Raw genomic sequence first — 21,361 nt, forward strand, 5'->3', positions numbered from 1 at the left:
GCCGTGGGGCTGGACCCCATCTCCTGAGAGCCCCCCCAGCCTCAGCCCCCGGCCCCCCCAGGGCCAAGCAATTCTTCCCAGGTTCTGCCTCACCTCCTCCCTCCTTGGCCCCACATCAAACATTTGGTGCATGAGACTTGTCCGTGGGCAGCTTGGGGACAGTGGAAATCAAACGACCCTATCAGTCGTGCTTCTTTCTCTCACATCCTCACCGGGGCCTCCAATGCCCACTCATCTCATTTGAAGTCCAGAGGAAGGGCGAACAGGGAGCTACCTGGACAGCCAGAAGGTACTGTGGCATCCTAGACTGCGGACAAACAGAGCATGCCGAATCGAAGAACACTGACTGAGAAGCCACCAGGCGCGTGGCTCCCACCAAGACCACTGTCAGTTACACTCTTAAACTCTCAGGCCACCTTCTAACACGCTGTGCTGAGGGAGGAGTAGGAGGAAGCTGGCATATTTCAAGTGTCAGCTGAGTGCCAGACGTGATGCTCAACACTCATGTCATTTAAAGCGCACTGAGCCTTGTGAAATAAACATCATCCCTATTTTACACACGAGGAATGGGAGGCTTAAGTATGTCCAAGCCAGTAAATGGCAACGCTGGGATCCAAAAAGTGTGAGATTCCAAAGACCACATTCTTCTCCATGCTCCACACACAGTTCTCATCTCAATTTCTACCACTGGGGCCTGGGGGTAAAAATCAGACTGGAAAACCACACACCTAAAGCTCTGGATCTGAGAATCGAGAAAGGAAATGTGGCCATGAAACAGATGTGCGCCTCGTCCTTACAACCCAGTGCAACTCTCTGCTCTCGCTACTTTCTTGGGGAGCAGTGGGGATGCCCTCTCCTGCCTGCAGGGAAACCATGAAACCTACTCGTTCCTACACAAACCCTACTCGTTCCTACATAAACCCTACTCGTTCCCACAACAGGACTGTCCCTGTGGATTCCAACAGAATCCCATAACTCACGGTAACAAATTCATCTACGGGACACAAGAGAATCACACTGCTCAGTTACGTAACATCACACTGTCTTCAAATCTTCTGTTCCAGAATCTTTTTCAAGATTAAGAGTTTTAAGAAATTCTCTATGAAAACACACACACACACACAGCATGGCTAATAGATGCCCATCATGAAGGGTCTTGCCCTGCCAGTAACCACAGGAAGGATCAGAGGGCCACTTCTTGGGGCAAAGCTGGGGTCTAGACCGAGCAGTCTTTGCCCTGGAGAGACACAGCGCACAGTATCCATCCCTGTTTGAAGAACTGAGAAAAGCTGACGGTTTTGAGGTTTTCAGCCCTTTCCAACACCGAGCAGACCCCCACCCCGGCCCCTCAGAGGCAGCACACGGCTTTCGAACACTCCCACGCTTTCTTCTTTCAAGGGCGCCGCAGATTTCATCACCTGCCCACAGGAAAACTGGGTTCTGCTGAGCCCGCAGAATCTGGAAGGTTTCAAAGCCACATCGTGGGATAACCTGCCCTTCCCCTTCTCCTGTGCTCCTGGACTGAGCACTCGGGAACGCTCCCTCCTGTGGATGGTGGCAGGGGAGACAGCTCAGTTCTTGGACACACCTGGGTCCTCAGGCCTCTTCTCCTGAGCTGCGGGGCCGGGCTGTCTCCTGCACTTGATTTCCAGCCCGGAGTCTGTGCACACAGACAACTGCTCTCTCTGTGGCTAAGAGATGGCGATGACACACTGTCTCTCCAGACACTGTCCCCGGGGGGCAGGACGCGAAGGAGCGACCGAAGGGCTGTACGCACTGGCTCCCTCCTCATCCCCATGCCCACTGAGGCTGCGCACGTCCATTAGTGACTAATGTGCGAGGAGGGCAGCGCGGGCCTCTCCTGGCCACACGCGCACACTCCATTTACCTAGCCGGCCGCTCCTAACTGGAGAACAACCTCTTATTTTACACTTGCGTGACTTTCAATGCCAACTTCCACTAGAAGCTGCCAGTGGCCACTGACAAAATTGTCTCACTCAATTATGATGCCACAGACTGACCTTAACCTGAACCAAATGTCGCAGAAGGCTGTGCTCCCCCGCTGCACATCTGAAATATTTATTCAAAGCAGCTCTCTGGTCATAAAGAAATGGGTAGGTTCAAAACAGGTGAATCTTAGAAGCATCCGACTCACTGACTTTAAAACTGACGGCAAACCTGGGAGTTCCTTCCTGCGAACAGTGAGCAGAGCCTTCAGACAGTGCTTCCCTGGGGAGGCTGGAGCACCCCCGTCCAGCCTCCATCAATTCTCTGGCCCAGCAGTCACCAGATGTTTTTGATCACACAGCTCACAGGGAAAGAGACAAGTATATTTCCAGCACATACTACCGATATTCTGATGAAACGTATCTATGAGGTGTATGACTTACTTTTAATCCAGATGCTAACTACTAATAAAGGTTGATTTCTTTCTTTTTCTTAGTAAAAATAAATAGAAATAAAAGTTCCAACTTTTTCTTCCCATCCTGCCACAGACTGTCTTGTGCAGAAGCAAATGCTGGTGCCAGGCTGTCCTGGCCTCAGAACCCTCCATCCCCGGCCCTGGGGCACATGGGCACGAGACTACCCTGAGGAGATGCCAGATTCGTAATTCCCTGCAGGGAGGGGGGATGTCTGCTTCCAGCTGGGATCTGAAGTCAGAGCACCTGCAGCTGGATCACCGCCACCTCCTAGGAGGCCTTTCGCTCCTGCCCTCAGCTCCCCCTCCACACGGCCCCAGAGCAATCTTCCTGCAACACAAGTCACAGCACAGCTCTCTGCTGCTTCAAGTTCTCAGTGGCTTCCCACAGACAAAGAGGGCAGACCGAGTCCGAACCCCTCCGCAGGCTTCCACGGCCCCGCCCTCCCGGCCATCCTGGAGGGCCGGCGCTGCCTCGGGTGCGCAGTGCTCTTGCTATCAGGCCTCAGAACGAGCTGTTCCTTCTGCCTGGAACATTCCTCCTGTCTCCCAATCTAACCTTTTCCTCTGGTTTGCCCCTGCTTTGTTCTTAAGTCTTTGAGACGTTACTTCTAGAAGTCTTCCCAGACTCTGCTCTCCCTCCCCACAGAGCGGGTCAGGCGCCCCTTCTCTATGCTCTGCGATGTCCTGGGTTTGCTGTGTCTGACATCGGCCTTGTTGTACGTGACCTCTTGACAAATGTCTCCCCCTTGAGGGTGAGCTCTTGGGGGACAGGAGCAACGCCTGCCCCTCTCAAGGCCACATCACCCAGGCCTGGGCAGTGACTGGCATAAAGTAAGTATTCAAAACGGTTTGCTGGGTGACTGAGCTGCTAAAAGCACCCTACTACCTCATCTAACGAGCCCTCACGACATATTACTGCTGGCAGGGGACACAGGTCAGGCCCACATGCTTCCTTCCCCTCCCGGGACCCCAGGATTCTTAAGACATCAAGCCTTGCAGGGCTGGGTGGGGTGGGGGTGAGGAGCAGAGCACGAAGGCTCCTCCGGCGCCCACCTACCTTCACTGTCCCTTCCACCTCCACGAACCAGCGCCTCAGCATGGCCTGGATCTGGCCATCGGTCAGCTCGGGGTTGGCATTGTGGATTTTCTTCTTGACCAGGTCCTCCAGCAAGAGACGCCTCAGCCGCCAGTAGAAGAAGGTACGGGAGGTTTTCCAATCCAGGATGTCCTACACACAGAAAAGAATCAGCTTTGTCGCCCCAGCCCAGCACCTAGTCCAGAGCAAACTCCAAGGTCACAAAACCCCACTCCAATGAGCCCCTCGGAGATGCAAGAGCTGGTCACGAGCTCCCAGCACCTGCAGGGGTCTACCCAGTTCAGAGCTGCAGCCCCCACGCCCTGCAGGCCGCAGCACTGCACAGGGACGGGCTAATGCTAGGCCCACACACGGCCGAGGTGATCTGGGGTGGGGGCTGTGAACTCTCAGATAACCAGGGAGTGAGGGATTGGTTTTGGGCAGATGGCTCAGACAACTTGCACGCAGGTCAAATGTGAACTGGCTGCTGCTGGAACCTTGACATTGAAATAATCCACACCCTGAGGACCACCTGGGCAGCTGTCCCCAGTGGAGCCCAGGGGACTCAGTTTCCCACCAATACAATGGAGCTTGCCTCCCAGGGAGTCCCTGCTACTGAAATCATAAACCGTTCTAGGAAGATAATGGATACAGAAAAATGGGAAAGTCTCTCCAAAAGACTTGAACATGGTCTGATCCACACATGCTGTTTTAATGCAGCCCTAACCGCTCGCTGCGTGTGTGCCCGTGTGCACGAGGCAGACACACGCCGGTCGCGGGTCTCTGACAAGTCAGGAGCAGTGGCAACCCCTGTACTTACGTTAATGACACCCTTCTCCTGCAGCCGGCCTGGTGTGTCGTGCAAGTCAGCGAACTGCACGGCTACCTGGTGGTAAATGGGAATGAGGAATTCCTCCCGCTCCTTCAGCTTGCTCTCCAGCTCCTTCCGCTCAGCCGCGCTCAGCTCTGGGGTGCCTGCAATGAAAGAAACCGCCATGTTCGGGGGAGGCCAGGGATCTCTGTGGCCTGGCTCTCTGATGCCTTCACCACCTCTCAGCTAAGTAACTGGACCCTGCCGGATGCTAGACCTGTCCTTACCTTGCTCACATGTCCTCCTTTCCCTGGAGGTGACAACTCTGAAAGTAACCAAGGGGGGCCCTCTTCCCAGGCCACTTCCCGAGCAGGTGCAAACCACCGCCTGGAGGCCTGGGCCTCTCATCATCTCACTGACCAACAGCAGACCCCTCGTCCCCACGGAGGGCCCCAGGCCACGCCCTGCTGGCCAGCACTAGAGCAGCTGCACTACTCTGAGTGTGGGACACGCTGGGGGAGCATCCTCTATGCCTCTGAACACAGACCAGCAGCCCTTCTTTCCCTGCGTCCACACTAGCCACCTGCCCAACTTGGTAAGGACCCAGTGACTCCTCAAGTTGCAAGCAGCTTTACTTCACGGCTTTGATCTCAGGCTGGAATACTCCTAACCAGACGTCAGTAGAATCCAACCTGATTAGAGCCAGAAGCACATGGCTCACACCAGCTTAGTGGGTTAACCAGCCGCCTAGCCTCCTGCCTGCGCTGCTAATGCCAGAGCCAAGCCCTGACCACAGCAACAAAGACATCCTAGTTCCTGGGCTAAAAGAAGAGGAGGAGGGAAAAAGAAAGGCAGTCCACAAACCTCATCTGGATCACCAAGCTTACAAGCACGTGGTCCCCTCACTCAATAGATAGGAGACTCCGGAGCACATTATAACAAGGAGCCCCTGCCCGACCCCCCGTCAGCAGAGTCCCCGCAGAGGTGCTGCCACGCCGAGCTTTTCTTCCTAACTACTCCCAGAATAGCACCTGCAGTCAACACCGAAAATTCAGGAAGGAGGAGTCAGCCGAGCTGAAGGAGCAGTAGGTGACAGCCCCTGGTGTTGGGGACAAGCTGAGGTGCTCTGTCACCAAGGCTGACAAGTAAATACACGCCCACAGGTGACGGGATGCAGAAGAGGAAGGTCTGTTTCAGGCCCGTCTGTCGGGGACGGGCCTTGCTTTTTATGCGTCCATGAATCACACGCCACAAACAGCCTTGGGCTGCGGAGTGAGCCGTAAGTATTACACATAAACACATGTTCATAGAGCAGGGATGTAACTCCAGTACCTAGTTTCATTTTTATGAGGGTTTTGGACCCAACTCCACTTTTTTTTTTTTTAAACCCATCACTACTTTGAAATTGTGATGAAGACTGGGGAAGGCTATCTTTTTTGGGCTCTCATGTAGAGGGCCATCACTGACCTACCACTGGGCGCCCCTGACACCTCAGCAGCCTTCCTTCCAAACCAGGGGAACAGCATGACGACCGCGGGCCCCACTGTGGGATGAGAGGGAGGCCCCCACTCCAGCTGGAACTGCCCGGAGAGTTCCTGGGAGGAGGGCTGGCTGGTTTCTTCTGACATGAGACTGTCTCAGGTAAAACACCCCTGAGAGGGAAGCAAACATTTTTCCTCCTCAAGTAAAAAGAAACAAGACTCCTTGGGGAAATGGTTGATTCCAGGGCTGAGGCAGCAAAGAGCTAAGATGAACCCGGAACATTTTGTCACAAAAAGCAAGGAAACACTCAAAAAATGATTGGGACATGTTGTAAGGACACAGGAGCCAGTCTGAAGGTGTTCCAACTGGCTAAATCTGGGACAATTTGAGTACCAGATAGAATATTTATAGAATAAAATAAGAACCTGTGAGTCCACCCTGACATAAATAATTAAACGAGGGAGAAGGGAGAGCGCTCCTTCGCCCCAGACTAACAGCTAATAGACACAGAAGGAAAGATGGAATTAGAAAGCCACCATTACACAGCCATCACAGTGACTGATCTGCCAAGAGTTATCAATAAAACTAGTGAGTGAAAGTTTGATGAGGAACAGGATATTCACACGGTCCCATGCACATTACTTCCTGGGTACAAAGGGGAAGGCGGCAGCTTGACAGTGGATTAACCTAGTGAACAAGACCTTAAAACATAATCAGAGTTAACCAGCACCAAGAACAGGCCAGGCTGACACCATGTGCCCCCGACATGATGTCCTGACAAGGCTGTAACGTCACGCCTGCCATATTCCTGCCAAAAGTGCGTAATCTGAATCTAACCACGGGGAAATAGAATGCAAACCCAAACTGAGAAACATGCTACCAAAAGTGGCCAGTGCTCTTCAAAAACCGTCAAGATCATGAAAGACGAAGAAAGGCCAAAGAACTAGTCCAGATTAGAGGAGATTAAAACTACCTGACAACATGTGGCCTGAGGCTAGATCTCAGATCTGAAACCCTGCCCCCCGCCAAAGAAAAAGCTATAAAGGACCTTACTGGGACAACTGGTAAAACTTTAATATGAATCATGGATTAGACAGTAGTGTTGTATCAATGCTATAGTTCCTGATTTTAATAAATGTACTGTGCTTATGTAAGAGAAACATGCACTGAGTATTTATGGATAAAGGAGGGTGAAGTCTACGGATTACACTCAGACGGTTCAAAGAAAACATGTGTGGAGAGAGTGAGCGGGGAGCACATGGAGACAGTAAAGCCCGTGGAACATGACGTCAGGAGGAGGTGGATCTGAGAAAAGGGCATCAGAAGTTCCTTGTACTATTCGTATAGCTTCTCCTGTAAAATTATATGAAGTTGAAGTTTAAACAATAAGCAAAACCTAAAAAAAACCCAAAAAGTTTATCCTGGCTCCCCAGCGCATATAATCAGGAACCAAAGGTAATGCTGAGAAGGCACTGAGCACTGTTCTGAGGGCTTTATATCTAGTGACTCGTTTAATCCTCACAACAATCTTATGAGGTTGGTAATCCTGTTACCCTCATCTGACAGCCAGGGAAGCTGAGGCACTGAGAATTCACGGGACTCGCCAAGGTCACAGAGCTAGAAAGGGGCGGGGCTGGGGCCCGGGCGCAGCACCGTGGCTCCAGAAGCCTTTGAGCCTCTGCTCGCTCCTCACTTACTCTTACAAGTGCTTTGGCAGGAGCATCCCTTTAATTTCAGAAAAGGCTAGATGATGATGGCAGACTCCTGCCTGATAAGGTAGGAGTCCCATCTCAGCTCCACCCCTCAACTAGACCTAGGCGACGTCCCCAGTAATACCCATTCTGCGGGTCAGATGCGAGTCTCCAGGCAGGCCTGAGACCAGAGGGCAGCTGCTCCTGTTACAGGCATGCCTAAGGAATACCATAATGCTAAAAAATGCCAAGGCAGGTACAAAAGTGACATCAGAGATCACCGATCACAGACCACCATGAGAAATATAGTAACAGTGAAAAAGTTTGAAAGTGTAAGCAAAACAAAACAAAAAATAACGAGGCAAACCTGTATTAGATTTGTTATGGTGACGTCAAGCAACGCTACCCAGCAGCACTGCGTGCTGCGGAGAAATCATTCGAGAAAGGAGGAGTAAGCCAACTTCACTCCTGTCTTAGTTTAGGAAACTGCCGCAGCCACGCACCACCCTGATCAGTCAGCAGCCACCAGCACAGAGGCAAGACCCTCCGCCAGCAAAAAGATGATGATTTGCTGAAGGCTGAGATAATGATGGGTAACATTTTTTAGTACTGAAGTATTTTTGAGTTAGGGTGTGTACTTTGTTTTTTCAGACATAATGCTACTGCACAGTTAAAAGACTACAGTATAGCACACTGCAGTAATGTAGTTACGTAAATGTAACTTTTCTATGCACTGGAAAACCAAAAATCCTCATGTGCCTGGCTCTCCTGCGATAGTCACGTTCTTGTGGTGGTCTGGAGCGGGACTCGCAGTACCTCTGAGGTGCTCTGAGATGAGCAGGTAAAATCACAGCCCTGCTGGGGGCCAAGGGATGGCAGGACCAGGAGTGTCGCTGAGTAGGGACCTCCAGACCCTCACAGCATCCTCCCTCTGGGTCAGCAACATCTACACATGTCTGTGCCCCACATATATCACACACCACTCACTGAGCATGTCCTAGGTGCCAGGCACTGCACTCCGCGCCTGCAGGATCACACAGCCCATAAGTCACGATGCACAACTCAGACCCTGGTCTGGTCGGCTGTTAACACTGCTGCCAAGCTGATACTTCAACGTCACTGAACGCTTTCCAAGCTGCTTCACATACCTCACCCTGGTCCTCATGGTAACCCCAACTCACAGGTACCTGTTTTACAAGTGAGAAAACCGAGGTTCTGAAATGTAAAAGTGACTTGCTCAGTGGCACCCAGATCTTAAGAAGCAAAGTCAGGGTTTACACTTGGGTCCAGCTGTCTGTGAAGCCTGTGTTCTTCCACATTAAATGGTACTGAGAGTGGCCAAGCAGGTGTCCTGGCAGTGGCCACAGAAGGGCAGTTAGCTGGAGAGTTTGGTTCACTGTGTTAGGAGGAGCTGAGCACGCGGCTCAGCAGTGGGTGCAGAGGGGAGGACCTCTGCGCTCGGGAACGGCGCATTCTGGGAACAAGGACTTGGCTTTACCCAGTTGGAGGGACAGAGGAGGCTAGTTCCTGGAACAACGAAGGTCTCACCCACCCAATCAAGCTATTCTAGAGCTTTGAAAGAATCAACGAAATAAACACCTCAAATGCTCTGGTCTTCCCGAGACTAGGAGGGTCACAGAGCATCCCCAAAGCCCCTCTGTTCGATTCCTTCAGTGGTGCCTCTGGCTGCAGTTCAAGACCCACCTCAAAAGAGCCTCAAAGCAAGGAAACAACACAAGTAGAGAATGTGTGTATTTTTACATTCACGTGAGAAAGCCGAAGATTCGTGTGCCATGTTTTAAGGGGGTAAGGGTGGGGGGCAGAGAATGTTTTCTCAATTTTATTTTCTGAAAATAAAAGGCTGCTCCTAAGCTAGTTACACCTTGTGTAGCATACCGAGGGCCCCTCTCCTTGTACAGCAAAGCAGCCAGCCCCAGTAATGATTTAGGGGAGATTAACAAATATGTCAATGTCTATTTTCTGCTTAATTTAAAAGCGGTGTCTATAAAGATTTTTGACTTCTGAACTCTGTTCTCCTGAAAGAAAGAAGGTAAGAATGAGGAGGGGGATAAAGAGTGATTATCCCATCATTGATCGTTTGTCAGGAGCATTTCTTATTCACTGGACTATTGTAAAAAGCTAAGCTCTCGATCAATCCTGTAAGCTCCCTGTACAATTAAATATCTTGGAATGGTTTTCTTTCTTTTCTAGCCAGATTGCAGGGCCTCAGGGTTTTTAGGAAAGCAAGCCAGGCTCTGTGTGTGTGTGTGTGTGTGTGTGCGTGCGCGCGTGTGTGTGCGTGTGTGTATTTAAGAATATGCTACAGAGAGGAAAGTCATTCTTTTCTAGAATCCTACTCTAGGAAAAGTTGAAATGGGAAGAGAGGTAGGTTATCCCCATCCCTTCCTTTCCCCCCAAAACAACCCCATGAAATCCTAAAAACCCAACCTTATAATGAAAAATGTTTAATGTATAAGGCTGAATGTGGAGGGCGGGAGGGTAGGAGTGCAGCTCAGTGCTTGGCACGTACGAGTGCCCCCATTAAGGGGTAAAAATAAAAAAGTTTTTTTAACTTAACAACAACAACAAAAAAGAGTTAAATGCCATACGAGGCACTACTAGTCTGATCAAATGAGAGCTAATGAGACAGGAAGGAAGGGGCAGGACACAGCCATTAAAAGACTCACCCAGCAATTAGCACCAAGATGGCAGAAAAGTCTACTCCCAGTAGACCCGCAGGCCCAGGATGGCAGGAGATTCGACCTCCAGTGACCTCGAGCGTCAGGAAGACACTAATGTACCAGCATGGCGCCTGACATGCCCACAGGTGCCGTGACAGCTCCCAGGCTGACGTGAAAGGCCAGAGAGGGTGGCGGCCCGGCTCCGGGAATCTCCATCCCTTCCCCAGTGCAGTGGGGCCAATCCTCCCACTCGTTAGCAGATAAAAACCAGCTACACTGCGCCTCATGCCTCCTCTCTCTCTTGTCTTCTGAGAGGCCCGCGCTGTCGGTGGAGTATGTGTCTACCTCTGCTTTAACCACCCCCATGCCTCTCACCTCTCCGCCCTCCTGAGACGGCCTACACTCGGTCTATGGAGTGTGCAGCTCTCTGAATAAACCTACTGTTTCTCAGCTCTTGAATTCTTTCCTGAGCGAAGCCAAGGACCCTCACTTGGTGGGGTGCATCCCAGGGACTCAGCCAAGACCTGGGACACAGCCCTCCTCTCACGCCCCCACATTTTTTCCTTTATCACTAGCATTATTGAAACGTTACTATATGCCGGTGCTGTTTAAGTACTTTTTATCTCATTAAATCCTTGCCACAACCCTAAAAGGTCACTGAGATCTTACAGATGGGGAAACTGAGGCACAAAAGAGTGAAGTAATTTGTCCAAGACCACAAAGCTAGGAAATGGCAGAGCTGAGATGTGGGCGTGGCAGTCTGGCTTCAGAGTCCATGCTTTTTAAACAAGTTAACCTGACCTGCAAGTGTCCACAGGACAGCAGCCTGTCGGGTGTTCCCGGAGCCAGCATATAAGGCAAAGCCACGTCTCTCCCCCATGGGGTCAAAGCTGAAGAGAAGCTTCTAGGAGACAGCTGGTTTCTGCAGCAGGAGGTGTTTTCACCTGGCCACGACGCTGGGGGTGGGGGGAGCAGGAGGCAGCCAGCCTTACCCTGGGGATGAGCAGGCTACCCGTATGGAGTAGGATTTGGGGGGAGGTGGGAGGCCTTCAAAACTCAGAATAAAGACCGGAATGGTTGGCTAAGAATCTCTGCTCAGCCGAAGGCACTAGGTGACCCTGCAGAAATCTCTTTCCTTTTCTGAGCTATTTCTCATTCATGTAACGACAGTCCTGATCTGGCGAACAGGAAAAATGTTTTATAAAAGAATGTGATATTAAAGTGTGTGCTGTTTTAATTCTTAATTTTTTTTTAAAGTTATACCAAGAAGCCTGTGTAAATTTAAACCCAATTTTAACTTTTATGGGCCTTCCTCCTCTGAAGAAGGCAATGTGCTTTGACTGGTTAAATACTTAGGGTGCTTAAAAAAAGGGCTAGCTCACCCTCCCCACTAAGCTCCTGAATATCTCAGATGTGAGAACACACACCCACTCCTCAACCTGGAGATTGAAAAATCAGCATAAAAAAGACTGAAATCTTGTTAAGATTCAGAAGTACAAACTTAAGTAGCTGTTTCAAAGATCTATGTAATCACATTTTCTAAAGAAATTTCTCTATAAAGACAGTAAGATAGGGTGGAAAAAAAAAAAACAACCCTGCAAAACTATTTCTGTATCCATAACAGGTGTGCCTTTCTTTACACAAAAACATTCTTGAAAAACTGCGTAAATCAGATCCTGTTTTAAATGCCTTAAGGGAGCTATTTAGAAGGAACCCTGTAGTGAATCCCTTGGTAAAGCAAATAATCCTTTGGTAATAGGAATAATTTCTCCCAATGTATCTAGTTTTTTTTTTTTAAATCCCATTTTCATATATCTGCTTTCCTTCAAAGGGGGCCATACCTACCTAAATACAACTGTATTTGCATATTGATTTTAACAGCAGTCCTCTCAAGGGATGTTTAACCCTAAGGTTCCTTGCAATGGTGTTAGTGCTCTACTGTTCATATTTTTAAAAATCATTATAGTAAGTCCAGAGACTTCCAAATGAGAATAAAAAAGTCTATTACTCCCCCTGCAGCCTCGTCCCCCGTGCCCCAGGCAAACATCCCACCCCAAAGGGTCAGGAAAGAGCGCGGACTTCTCTGAATTCTAGTAGCAATGAGCCTGGCGGTTCATACTATTTTCTTTCCCTAAGTTGCTCTCCCTAAGTCTGGCAGGTGGAGGGACGGGGATCTGGGTGAGCTGGGGCCAGGTGGGGAGGAGGGTCTTTCTGTCCGCTGTGTTCTGACGACAGCTTCAGACAGGCAGGAGCTTGGGCTCAGTCTAACAAGATGGCGCCCCCAGTCCCTCCAGCCTGATGGACCCGCGACTCACTCCTTCCCGGAAGAGGCAAGCCCAGATGCTTCTCTAAATACAATCAGGTTAAGAGATCACACCAAAAGGACGCCTTCTCCGTCCCACAAAATGTTGTCACTGTTGGGCCAACTGAAGTCAAAGTTCAATGACCCCCATTCCTGGGCTAAAGTACATTCTTTACGGGAAGTGTTTCCCCTAACAAACTAACAGCCCCAGGTAACGCACAGGCTGGCTGGTTTCAGCCCACCTTACCAGAATCAGAAAGCCCTCCGCCCTTCATGGACCCTAAACCTCTTACCTCACCTGCAACCCATAAGAGACTTGCACACACACCGATCAGGCACCGTGTGACCCTGACCTTATAAAAGGCCCCAACAGCCGGCCCTCGGTGCTCACAGGGGCACCCCCACCTGTGTGCCTGCTGTTGTCTATGGCAGTGTATCCAACAGACTCCTTTTCTATTCTCATACTTTATCTCTGGTAAATTCTTTTACCAATCAAGTCACCATGTCACAGTCCAGCTGCCCCACTGTGCACATTAACAGTCACTATTGCACTAAACTGTATCAAGCCGAAGAGCTTCTGAATCAGTGTGATGAGGTGGGTGTAAGCTGCTGCTAATTTAAGGGAGGAGGCATGGCCCACAACCTCTACCGTCAGGACAGAAAACCTTATGTTGTTTCTCAGTTGCCTATTGTCTCAGCGCCCAGTGCCTGGGTGGCCACGGAGCCAGGAAGACGCTCCAGATACAACAGGGGAGAAGGCCAGAGGCCCCTCCCCAGGCACGGGTGTTAGGCCCTCTTTCCCATCCTCAACTTTCCCAGTAAGGACAAAATATGTATTAAAAAGTACGAAATACTGCTTTTTGCCTCAAACAAGCAACTCTGGCTCTTTTCAGCTTACAGCATCTTGAAGATGGACACAAGAGATGGAAAAGCACTCTACACAACTCAGATGCTTTGATCACCTCTGTCAGAAAAGCAGCTCAACCCCTGAGTCCCCTCCTCAACCCAAGGAAGTGTCCATTTCCTGTCATCCTAGGGACTAAAAAGAAGGCTTGGGAGGGAGGCATTCCTGAGGATTTTCACAGACAGATGTATTCTCACCCACACTCCCTCTGCACCAGGGTCCCGCAGGCCGCAAGGCCCCCTGGGCACTGGGTGGCCTGGAACGGCCAGGCAAGTGCTCACCAGTGCTGCCCAGGCTGTCGCTCATAGGGCAGGCTCTGTCTGTGTGGGCACAGCCCGGATGCTGCGTGGCAGGCTGCCCGGCTGTCTGGGAACAGGGCCGCCACCGAGATGTGTGTCTGGGGCAGAAAGAAGCTCCTTCACCTGGGTACTCTTTGTACACTGAGGGAGAGGGGCAGTGGGGTGCTTACAGTGGCGTCCCACCTCGGCTGGACAGTTCTCTCTCTACCTAAATGGATTTGTCATTTCCCTCTGAACACAAGGGGAGGGTGGGGACCCGGAGAGGGCCTCAGGTAGCGGCACACAGGAGGCCAGGCTGGGAAAGCCGTCCCGCTCCACAGCCACTCTCTCTGCTCCTGGAGGTAGAAGATGTCACAGAGACACAGGGAGGCCTCGGAGGGCTGCGCTCTATTTCCAGAGAAGGAATTTAATTTCCTCAAGGCAACCAGAATGGTAGGGCATTTTCCTCCCTGCACTGACTCTCCCAAGGCCTGGTTCTGAGAACCCAGGGTCAGAGCCGGCCCAGCAATGCAGGACTCTGGTGTCTGGGCTGACACCACGTTTCCTGCTGGGGTAATTCTTCCCTTTGCCTTTATCAGGATGCAATCTACGTACAATTTTCATACTCCGCTGTAATCACAGAACTGCAAACTAGTAATTCACCTCCTTCTTACCCAAACTAACTATATAAAATGACAAAAGGTCATTAAAAAAAAATACAAATCCTGAAATGAAGTTGGCTGTTCAGAAATGAACTGTTATTCATTACCCTTAGAGAATAAACAGTATTTACATTTTGGAGCACAACCATTTGTGCACTGGTTTGTCTGAGTGCCCTGACGGCAGGCTCCCCAGTGCAGAGGCCGATCTGGGGAGAGACGGCGGCACAAGGTAACACCCACTCCTACAGGCTTCTCCTAAGTCCCGTGTCTCTCAGTGGAGTCGGCTTCACATCACAAACAGAAAGCACTCCTGTTTGAAGAGCTCTTGTTTAATTTTGACCAGGCTCCATATTAAGCCGAGGTAAAACCTGAGGACATCCTGAGAAAAGCAGAGCACAGGGAACCAGAATTCCCTTCTGGGCTCCAAAGTACATTTACTCTGTATCTTGGATGACTTATTTAACTCCTCCTTTGCTTCAATCTCCCAGTCTGGAAAATGAGGTCATTTTCACTGACTTTGGGAAAAGGCATTTTGGCAGTCTGGTTCTGGGCATTGAGAAAGGAGCCAAAAGCCAGGGTGAACCCTAAAGGAGCCGGGTGCACAGGTGTCCCATCACACCCCTGCTCATCTGTTGCCACGGATACGCCTGAACGTGAGCGGTCTCCCTGGAAGACCATGAATGCCCAAGAGACAAGGCCACTTCTTCCGTTTCCTTCGTATTTCCCTCCCTGTACCCCTCACTCCCAAAGTGGGCCTCAGCCACAGAGAACGCTCAGCTCCAAACGTGGCCATCTGCGTCTTCTGATGGTTAGGATGGGAAGGAAATGATGCCGACCCCCTTGTTTGAAAAATGCGTCTCAGATTCAGAGCAAACGCACATTCATCTGGTCTTCACGCTGGCATTGTCCCCAGGGCGTTGTCCCCACTTTCTAGATGAAGGTGTGTTGGCCAAGTTAAATGGCTTACCCAAACCTGCAAGCAACACACCCAAGGCTTGGGCGTGGTCGTTTTTTACTCCAGATCCACTGCTCGTGTCCCTGACTGCCCAGGGTCAGAGCCGGCCTCACATTTAGCCGACTACGGATTCCTTCTCTAGTGCCTCTTTGGTCAAGGTTAAATAAATATGGTTTTCTTCAATGTGGATAGGAAATTGATAATGAGATGATTTGTAACAAATGACTAAATGGCCGTCACTTGGGCATCCCCTCCCTTGCCCCTTCCTGGGCTTCCTGGGTGAAGGTGGGAGCGACGTGGATTTTCTTCAAGGGGAAGCAGCTTCGCCACACACCCCTCACCACCCAGGCGTTCTGCAAACCCATGCCAGAGAGGATCCCCCTTCCTACCACCCAGTTACTCCGAAGGGATGATAACAGCCATTGGGGGGTTAAAAAGAGGCAGTGAACCCCCAGTTAATGAGTAGGAATTCAGCAGGCAGTGTAAGATAAATGGAGCTCTCTCTGCTTCTGCTGGAGTCAGCATGAACTGCGGCCCTGCGGCTTGTTTGTGGCAAATGGAGTGCGCGAAATATCAAAGGGCAGTGATCCAGAAGAAGACCGACTTTGACAAATTTTAAATTGGCCAGAAAGAAAACCAGCAAAAAAGAAAAAAAGAAAGAAAAAAAAGGAAAGAAAAAAAGGAAAAAAAAAAAAAGAAAAGTATGCAATTTGCTGTGTCCTGCAATTGTGGTGCTTCTGTCTTTGTGGAGAATTAGTGGTAAAAACAGTAGCGATTGCTGGATACTGGGAGCAATTATGAGCCATCTAAGTGAGATGCTTATCAGTGGCTGAAGCATTTAGAGCTCTCTCTGTGTACAGTCGTGAGTAACCTGCTCTTGAGCTGCAGTTACTTTAATTAAAGTGTATGGGGTTGGTCAGAAGTAATTATCCTGTTTGCAGAAGAAAGAGGAGGAAAAAAAAAAACCCACCACCTCAACAATTCAGGGTGGCAATAGATTTTAGAAGCAACTTTGCCAATTTCTTGTTGTGTGTGTGCCTTTCCCACAAAACAATCAGGCAGCGGTGGGTTCGAGTTACTGGTGGTTGTTTCCTAATGGCAAACACTGGGACAAAAACAGGGTTCATGGTGACCCAAGCCACACTGTGTCTGCCAGCATGTGTGGTCTCTAGAGTGAGGGAGGCAAACACTCAGAAGTTTTTGTGTCTCTAGAGCGTGAGGATGTAAAGGGTTCACAAATGGTACTTTACTAATTAAATCACTCTTCGGAACACAAATGAGCTGGCATCTCTTTTTTTATGCCTTCATTCACTGAGTTTCACTACATTTTAAAGACAATCTCTCTGTTCCTTTGGAAAAACCAAACCAAACCAACAAACAAAAGAACCTCAAGCTATTATCTTTCCTAACATAGCAAGGAGCTAAATGGGAGACCTGGGCAGACAATCAGCATTTAAAAAGGATTTGACACAGGGCTCCCGTGGTTTAGTCCAATGTTCAAATCGCAAGCCTCCTCCAAGAGCTCCCACAACAAATGAGCAGCGCAGGAATGGCTGGAAGCACCAAGCGTGAGTGCTCCAGGGTGGCTGCTGCCTGGCCTGTCTGGAAGCACACAGTGCACAGTCTTCACTTCCATTCCTCCAGCTCAGGATGGCCCCAGAACGCCACCGAGGCAGGGCTCTGGCTTTCCCACCCCATGACACTGACTCTCACACCCCTCAGAAAGGAGGCGGGCTCATCCAAGGAGACAAGCAGAAACAGGGTATTTAAGCCTAGCATGTTCTCCCCCGATCAGCCTGCCCTCAACAGCCACTTCCAGCTAATCATTCTTTACAAGGACATCCACAAGCCAGAAAGATGGGCTGTTTGAACTGTAAGGGAATATCAGAAGAAAAATCAGGTGACTTTTGGTTTTTCAGGGCCCACTTTCCCTCCTATTACACACACTGTTTCATTCTACCAGGGTTCTTACCATATAGAGGACAGTAAATAAAGATTATCATGAATTTGATCAAATGCTTCAGTGCCTCCTCCCCTGGCCTATGAATGCACTCATTACAAATCAGCTGAACGGCTCATTGATTTGCCAGGAGAACGGGCAGACATACCCAATCGCTCAGCCAAGTGGATGTAGACGGGGTCCACCCGACGCATGGTCTTCACCAGATCCTTTCTGCGGAATTTGATTTCTACTGTCCCTTCTGGCTCCAGAACTGACCCCCTGGATCAGAGGGAAAGAAAGGGGAACAAAACAAAACAGAAACAGAGGCACTTTAAAGGAAGGAGACAACAGAATGAGGCCAGTTACAATCTGTGGACCAGGAAATAGCTTCATAATGGTTTTGCCCACCCACGGTTCACATAAGTAACCCCAGGGAGAGCCGCAGGCACCAGAGAAGAGTCTAAGTGGGGTATGAGAAAACCCTGGCAAAAAAGCAATGAAAATGATTCTCATTACTACACGAGCCTACATCCATCTCAAAGGGAGAACAATACAGATCCCATCACCTATAGCTCATAAGAGTAACAGGAATCACATTTTCCAGAAAAAAAAAAAAAAAAAAGATGGTGTAGGCACAGTGACAGGAGAACCACCTCCATCACTCAGGTGGACGATGCGGGGTGAGCGCCAGTCAGTCCTACACAGGACGTCAGCCTGCTGGTGGCACTGAGACACACAAGGCCAGGCCAAGCGGCAGAGGAAACGTTCTGCCCACTGCTATGGAAATGACAAAGTGAAAGGTTTCAGGCCACTTCTAGTGCATCCTAATGATGTCCTATTACCAGGAACGTTGCCCTAAACACCTCAAAAAAAAAAAAAATTATAGCTAATGCTTGGCACAGCATAGCATTGTTCTAAGTGCTTACTTAAACAACTTCATGACAGTCCCAGGCCCGGTCTACATCCACTATGAGGTAAGGTATTACTATCCACCTTTCACAGATGAAGAAACTAAGGTACAGGAAGGTAAGAGACTTGTCCAAGTCTAACAAGAGACAGAGTTGGATCTGAAACGAGACAGTCTTGTTGTAAAGTCTGCAGAGGCACTATCTCCAGTCTGATATCAAACCAGGGGTTAAGTGAGGACTTAAAAGTCCCTAAGAATCAAACGTTAACCCAGTGATTTGACAATAAAACTATTGGACTCTCCTAAGCAGCTTCTGAAGTAAGAGGCTGAAATTTTGGGGAAAAGAGAGACATAGGTGCTCTATAAAACGACTGGATGTAGGAACTGGTATGGAAAATGTCAAGGAAATATGATGAGATTTACCTAATTTGATAAGGGTTGAAAACAGATTGTGAAGGGAGGCTGGATTTAATCTGTTTTACTTAAGTGTTTTCAGGTACTCGATGCCTAATAGAAGCCTGGGATGCTCTCTTGCAGTCCTTTGGGCGCTGCAAACACTGTGTTCTCCAAGCCTCCCAGAACACCAGAGTGAGAAGCTGGACTGTGGGGGAGATGCTTTGGTCTGAAACATAGAATTTGGGGGCTGTGGTGCACCTCCACGACCACCCAGCTCGTTCTACAGACAAGGAGAAGCAGCCCAGGCAGGGTGAGGACCGCTCCAGGCTCCTCACTAGTCAGCAGCAGGGCTGGTGAAGACCCCAGGACTCCAGACTGACAACTCAGTCCTTCTGCTCCAACTTGCTTTACGCTCCCCCTGCCACTTACCTAAGAGAGACTGATAGGTATATCTGAACAACATATGGGAGGGAATCGCACAGAGTTCGGGGGCGCCTGGAATAGAGGACCTCGTGGTAAAAGAACCTGGTGTTGGGGGCCACACTGAGAGAGCCTGACTCCAGCCTGGTTCCCGTCTCACGCCAGCAGATGCTACTTAGAAAGCCTGTTTTTCTGACCTTGGTACCCACTGGGGATAGACAGACTCAGAGAGAGTACCCTTGGTTATAATGCTCCCCAGGAGGAAGCGCACAGCCGGAGGACCCCTAGAGGCAGTGAGCAGAAGAGAGGAAGGAGTGCTACCTGCTTTCTCGGTCAGCGTACATCTCCATGTGCCGGGGGTTGATGGTGGGGTCAATCACGACCCAGGAGCCGCCCCGAAGCTCGGCCTGCGGAGGAATGTAAACCATCACAGGCTGGGAGCACTCCCGCAGGCCATCCACGATGTAAGCACCGAACTTCAGCACCTGGTCGTACATATCTGTGGAGGGCGAGACAAATTGGGAACCATGAAGCAGTGCTTCCAAACACCGTTCACACTGTGGTACACAGAGAAAATAAGGCTGCTCACAGCCAGAGGCAACAGGTCTGGGGGTGCAGCTACCCCAGGTCCTGTCTGGCCACCCTGAAGACTAAAGCGATTGGTGTCTCCACCTGTGTTCTATGTAAGACTGCAGAGGAATCTTCAAAAGCCCACAAGAAGTATATTTTCTTTCCTAAGATTCTGTGTGCAGGCCCTGTGGGTTGCATATCCACTTTACATCCTCCCTGAATTTCTGCACTCAGGTCTCACCACATTAATTCACATTTGCTCTACAAATGTTGAGTATTTTTCATGTCAATATGTGATCTCTCGCACTACATTAAGTTTTCTGGAGGAACTACCCACGCTCTTTTCAGTTCTTCTCGTCTTCTTCTCATTGTGATACTCAGCATACTTTAAGCCCTTAAAATGCAGAGCAAATGGAAATGGATCCTTCAAAAACTTTATCTTCAAAAACTGCATCTTTCCTCTTTGCATCCCCAGGGTCCTGTCCAGTACCTGAAACAGAGTGCTTTAGTGTCTGCTGAATAAATGAATGGACACATACATGCACTTTGGAAAGAACATAGCAAGAAAGAAAAATTAATTCTTTATCAGCCGCATTTTTATCAGGGTATCAATGAGAGAAAAAATTAAATGTATTTAATTGGTAATGTATATATTGGAAATATCACACAGCTGTATAAAAAGAGGAGCCACCTCTTCACTATGCTAAAGACTATACTTCGTAACCCCCGCAAAGGGATTACAAAAGGAACCCTTGGTGCATAGTTAGTCCTTGGAAAGCAGGGCCAGTTATTTATTTCCCAATAATTTATGACTTCCTCCCATTTCCTAGCTCACTGAAGTCTAACCATTGCTAAAGTTTTAGGTTTATGAGTCCAGATGTTTAATGAGTATTTCGGTGGAACCACAATGGATCCTTTTGAAACACCAAATAACAGGTTCAACTGAGTTCAAACTTTCCTATCAAAGAGAGGATCTAATTTGGAATAAATCAATCTGGAAATCCAAAGCAAAGAAGCATTTTTCAGGAGGTTAAGAGCCAACCAAATAGAAATTGCTTTCATTGTAGTTACTGGCAAATTAAACCGCTGCCTCCTCTGAAGTAAAAACGACTCTCTATAGAAGCTGTCAGTGAGCACGCTCACGGCAAGGCACAGACCGTTCTCCAGTGCCCAACCTGGCTGGTCCGGGAAGGAATTGCAAAAATTTGGAAGATGCCCCAGGGAAAACCCCGTACTCTGTGTGGAATGTGAATGGTCACATACTCCGTGTATGTGATCAGAACAAAGACGTTTATTCCTTTGGGAGGAAAGCAAAGACCAAAAAAATTTACTGCTAATTACACAACTGCTCTATGAAGAGCAGGGAATAAAGGACTTTAAGCGCTTTGCGCTAATTCTGTGGTTATGAAAATAATTGCTCAGTTCAAATTATTTTAACTAAATTAATTCTTTAGTGGATATTTCAACCAGTGCTACATAATAAAATAATTGTGTAATTAGCAGTACATTTTTCAGTGCTGCCAAGAGTACGGTCTCAGAACAAGTAACGGAGAGGAGTGGCCCTCAGCGGCGTCATGTGCAGAGAAATGGGAGGCAGAGATAAAAGGAAAAAGGGAAACAACAGAAAACAGCACACAGAAAAGCCATTCCACGTGAAAAAGGAAAAAGTAAGTTAAGAGGTAAATGATCGAGTTTCCAGCTTCTACACTCACTTCTGTTTGTTAAAGACATGTCTGCATCAAAATCCATCTCTGTACTATGATTAACAGACCCAGCTCCCCAGAAAAGGAGAGGACTTTATTTAAAATGTACCCCCATTTACTTAATTAAAAAAAACAACACTTGATTTTACAGTATAAGCAA

At 49.1% G+C, this 21,361-nt stretch overlaps 1 protein-coding gene across 12 annotated transcripts in view; it reads right to left on the reverse strand.

Annotated features, from left to right (window-relative positions):
• Positions 1–21,361, reverse strand: part of ACACA (acetyl-CoA carboxylase alpha) — a 256,069-nt gene that overhangs the window by 6,933 nt on the left and 227,775 nt on the right. For all 12 annotated transcript variants that reach the window (XM_064495017.1, XM_064495019.1, XM_031467944.2 and 9 more), the window contains 4 exons: positions 19,250–19,427; positions 17,372–17,484; positions 4,318–4,472; positions 3,480–3,650 (listed from right to left, as the gene is read on the reverse strand). In XM_064495017.1, the coding sequence (XP_064351087.1) occupies positions 3,480–3,650; positions 4,318–4,472; positions 17,372–17,484; positions 19,250–19,427 (617 nt within the window). The remainder of the gene's footprint in view (positions 1–3,479; positions 3,651–4,317; positions 4,473–17,371; positions 17,485–19,249; positions 19,428–21,361) is intronic.

The sequence above is a fragment of the Camelus dromedarius genome, chromosome 16 (assembly GCF_036321535.1).
Source record: "Camelus dromedarius isolate mCamDro1 chromosome 16, mCamDro1.pat, whole genome shotgun sequence".
Taxonomy (NCBI): domain Eukaryota; kingdom Metazoa; phylum Chordata; class Mammalia; order Artiodactyla; family Camelidae; genus Camelus; species Camelus dromedarius.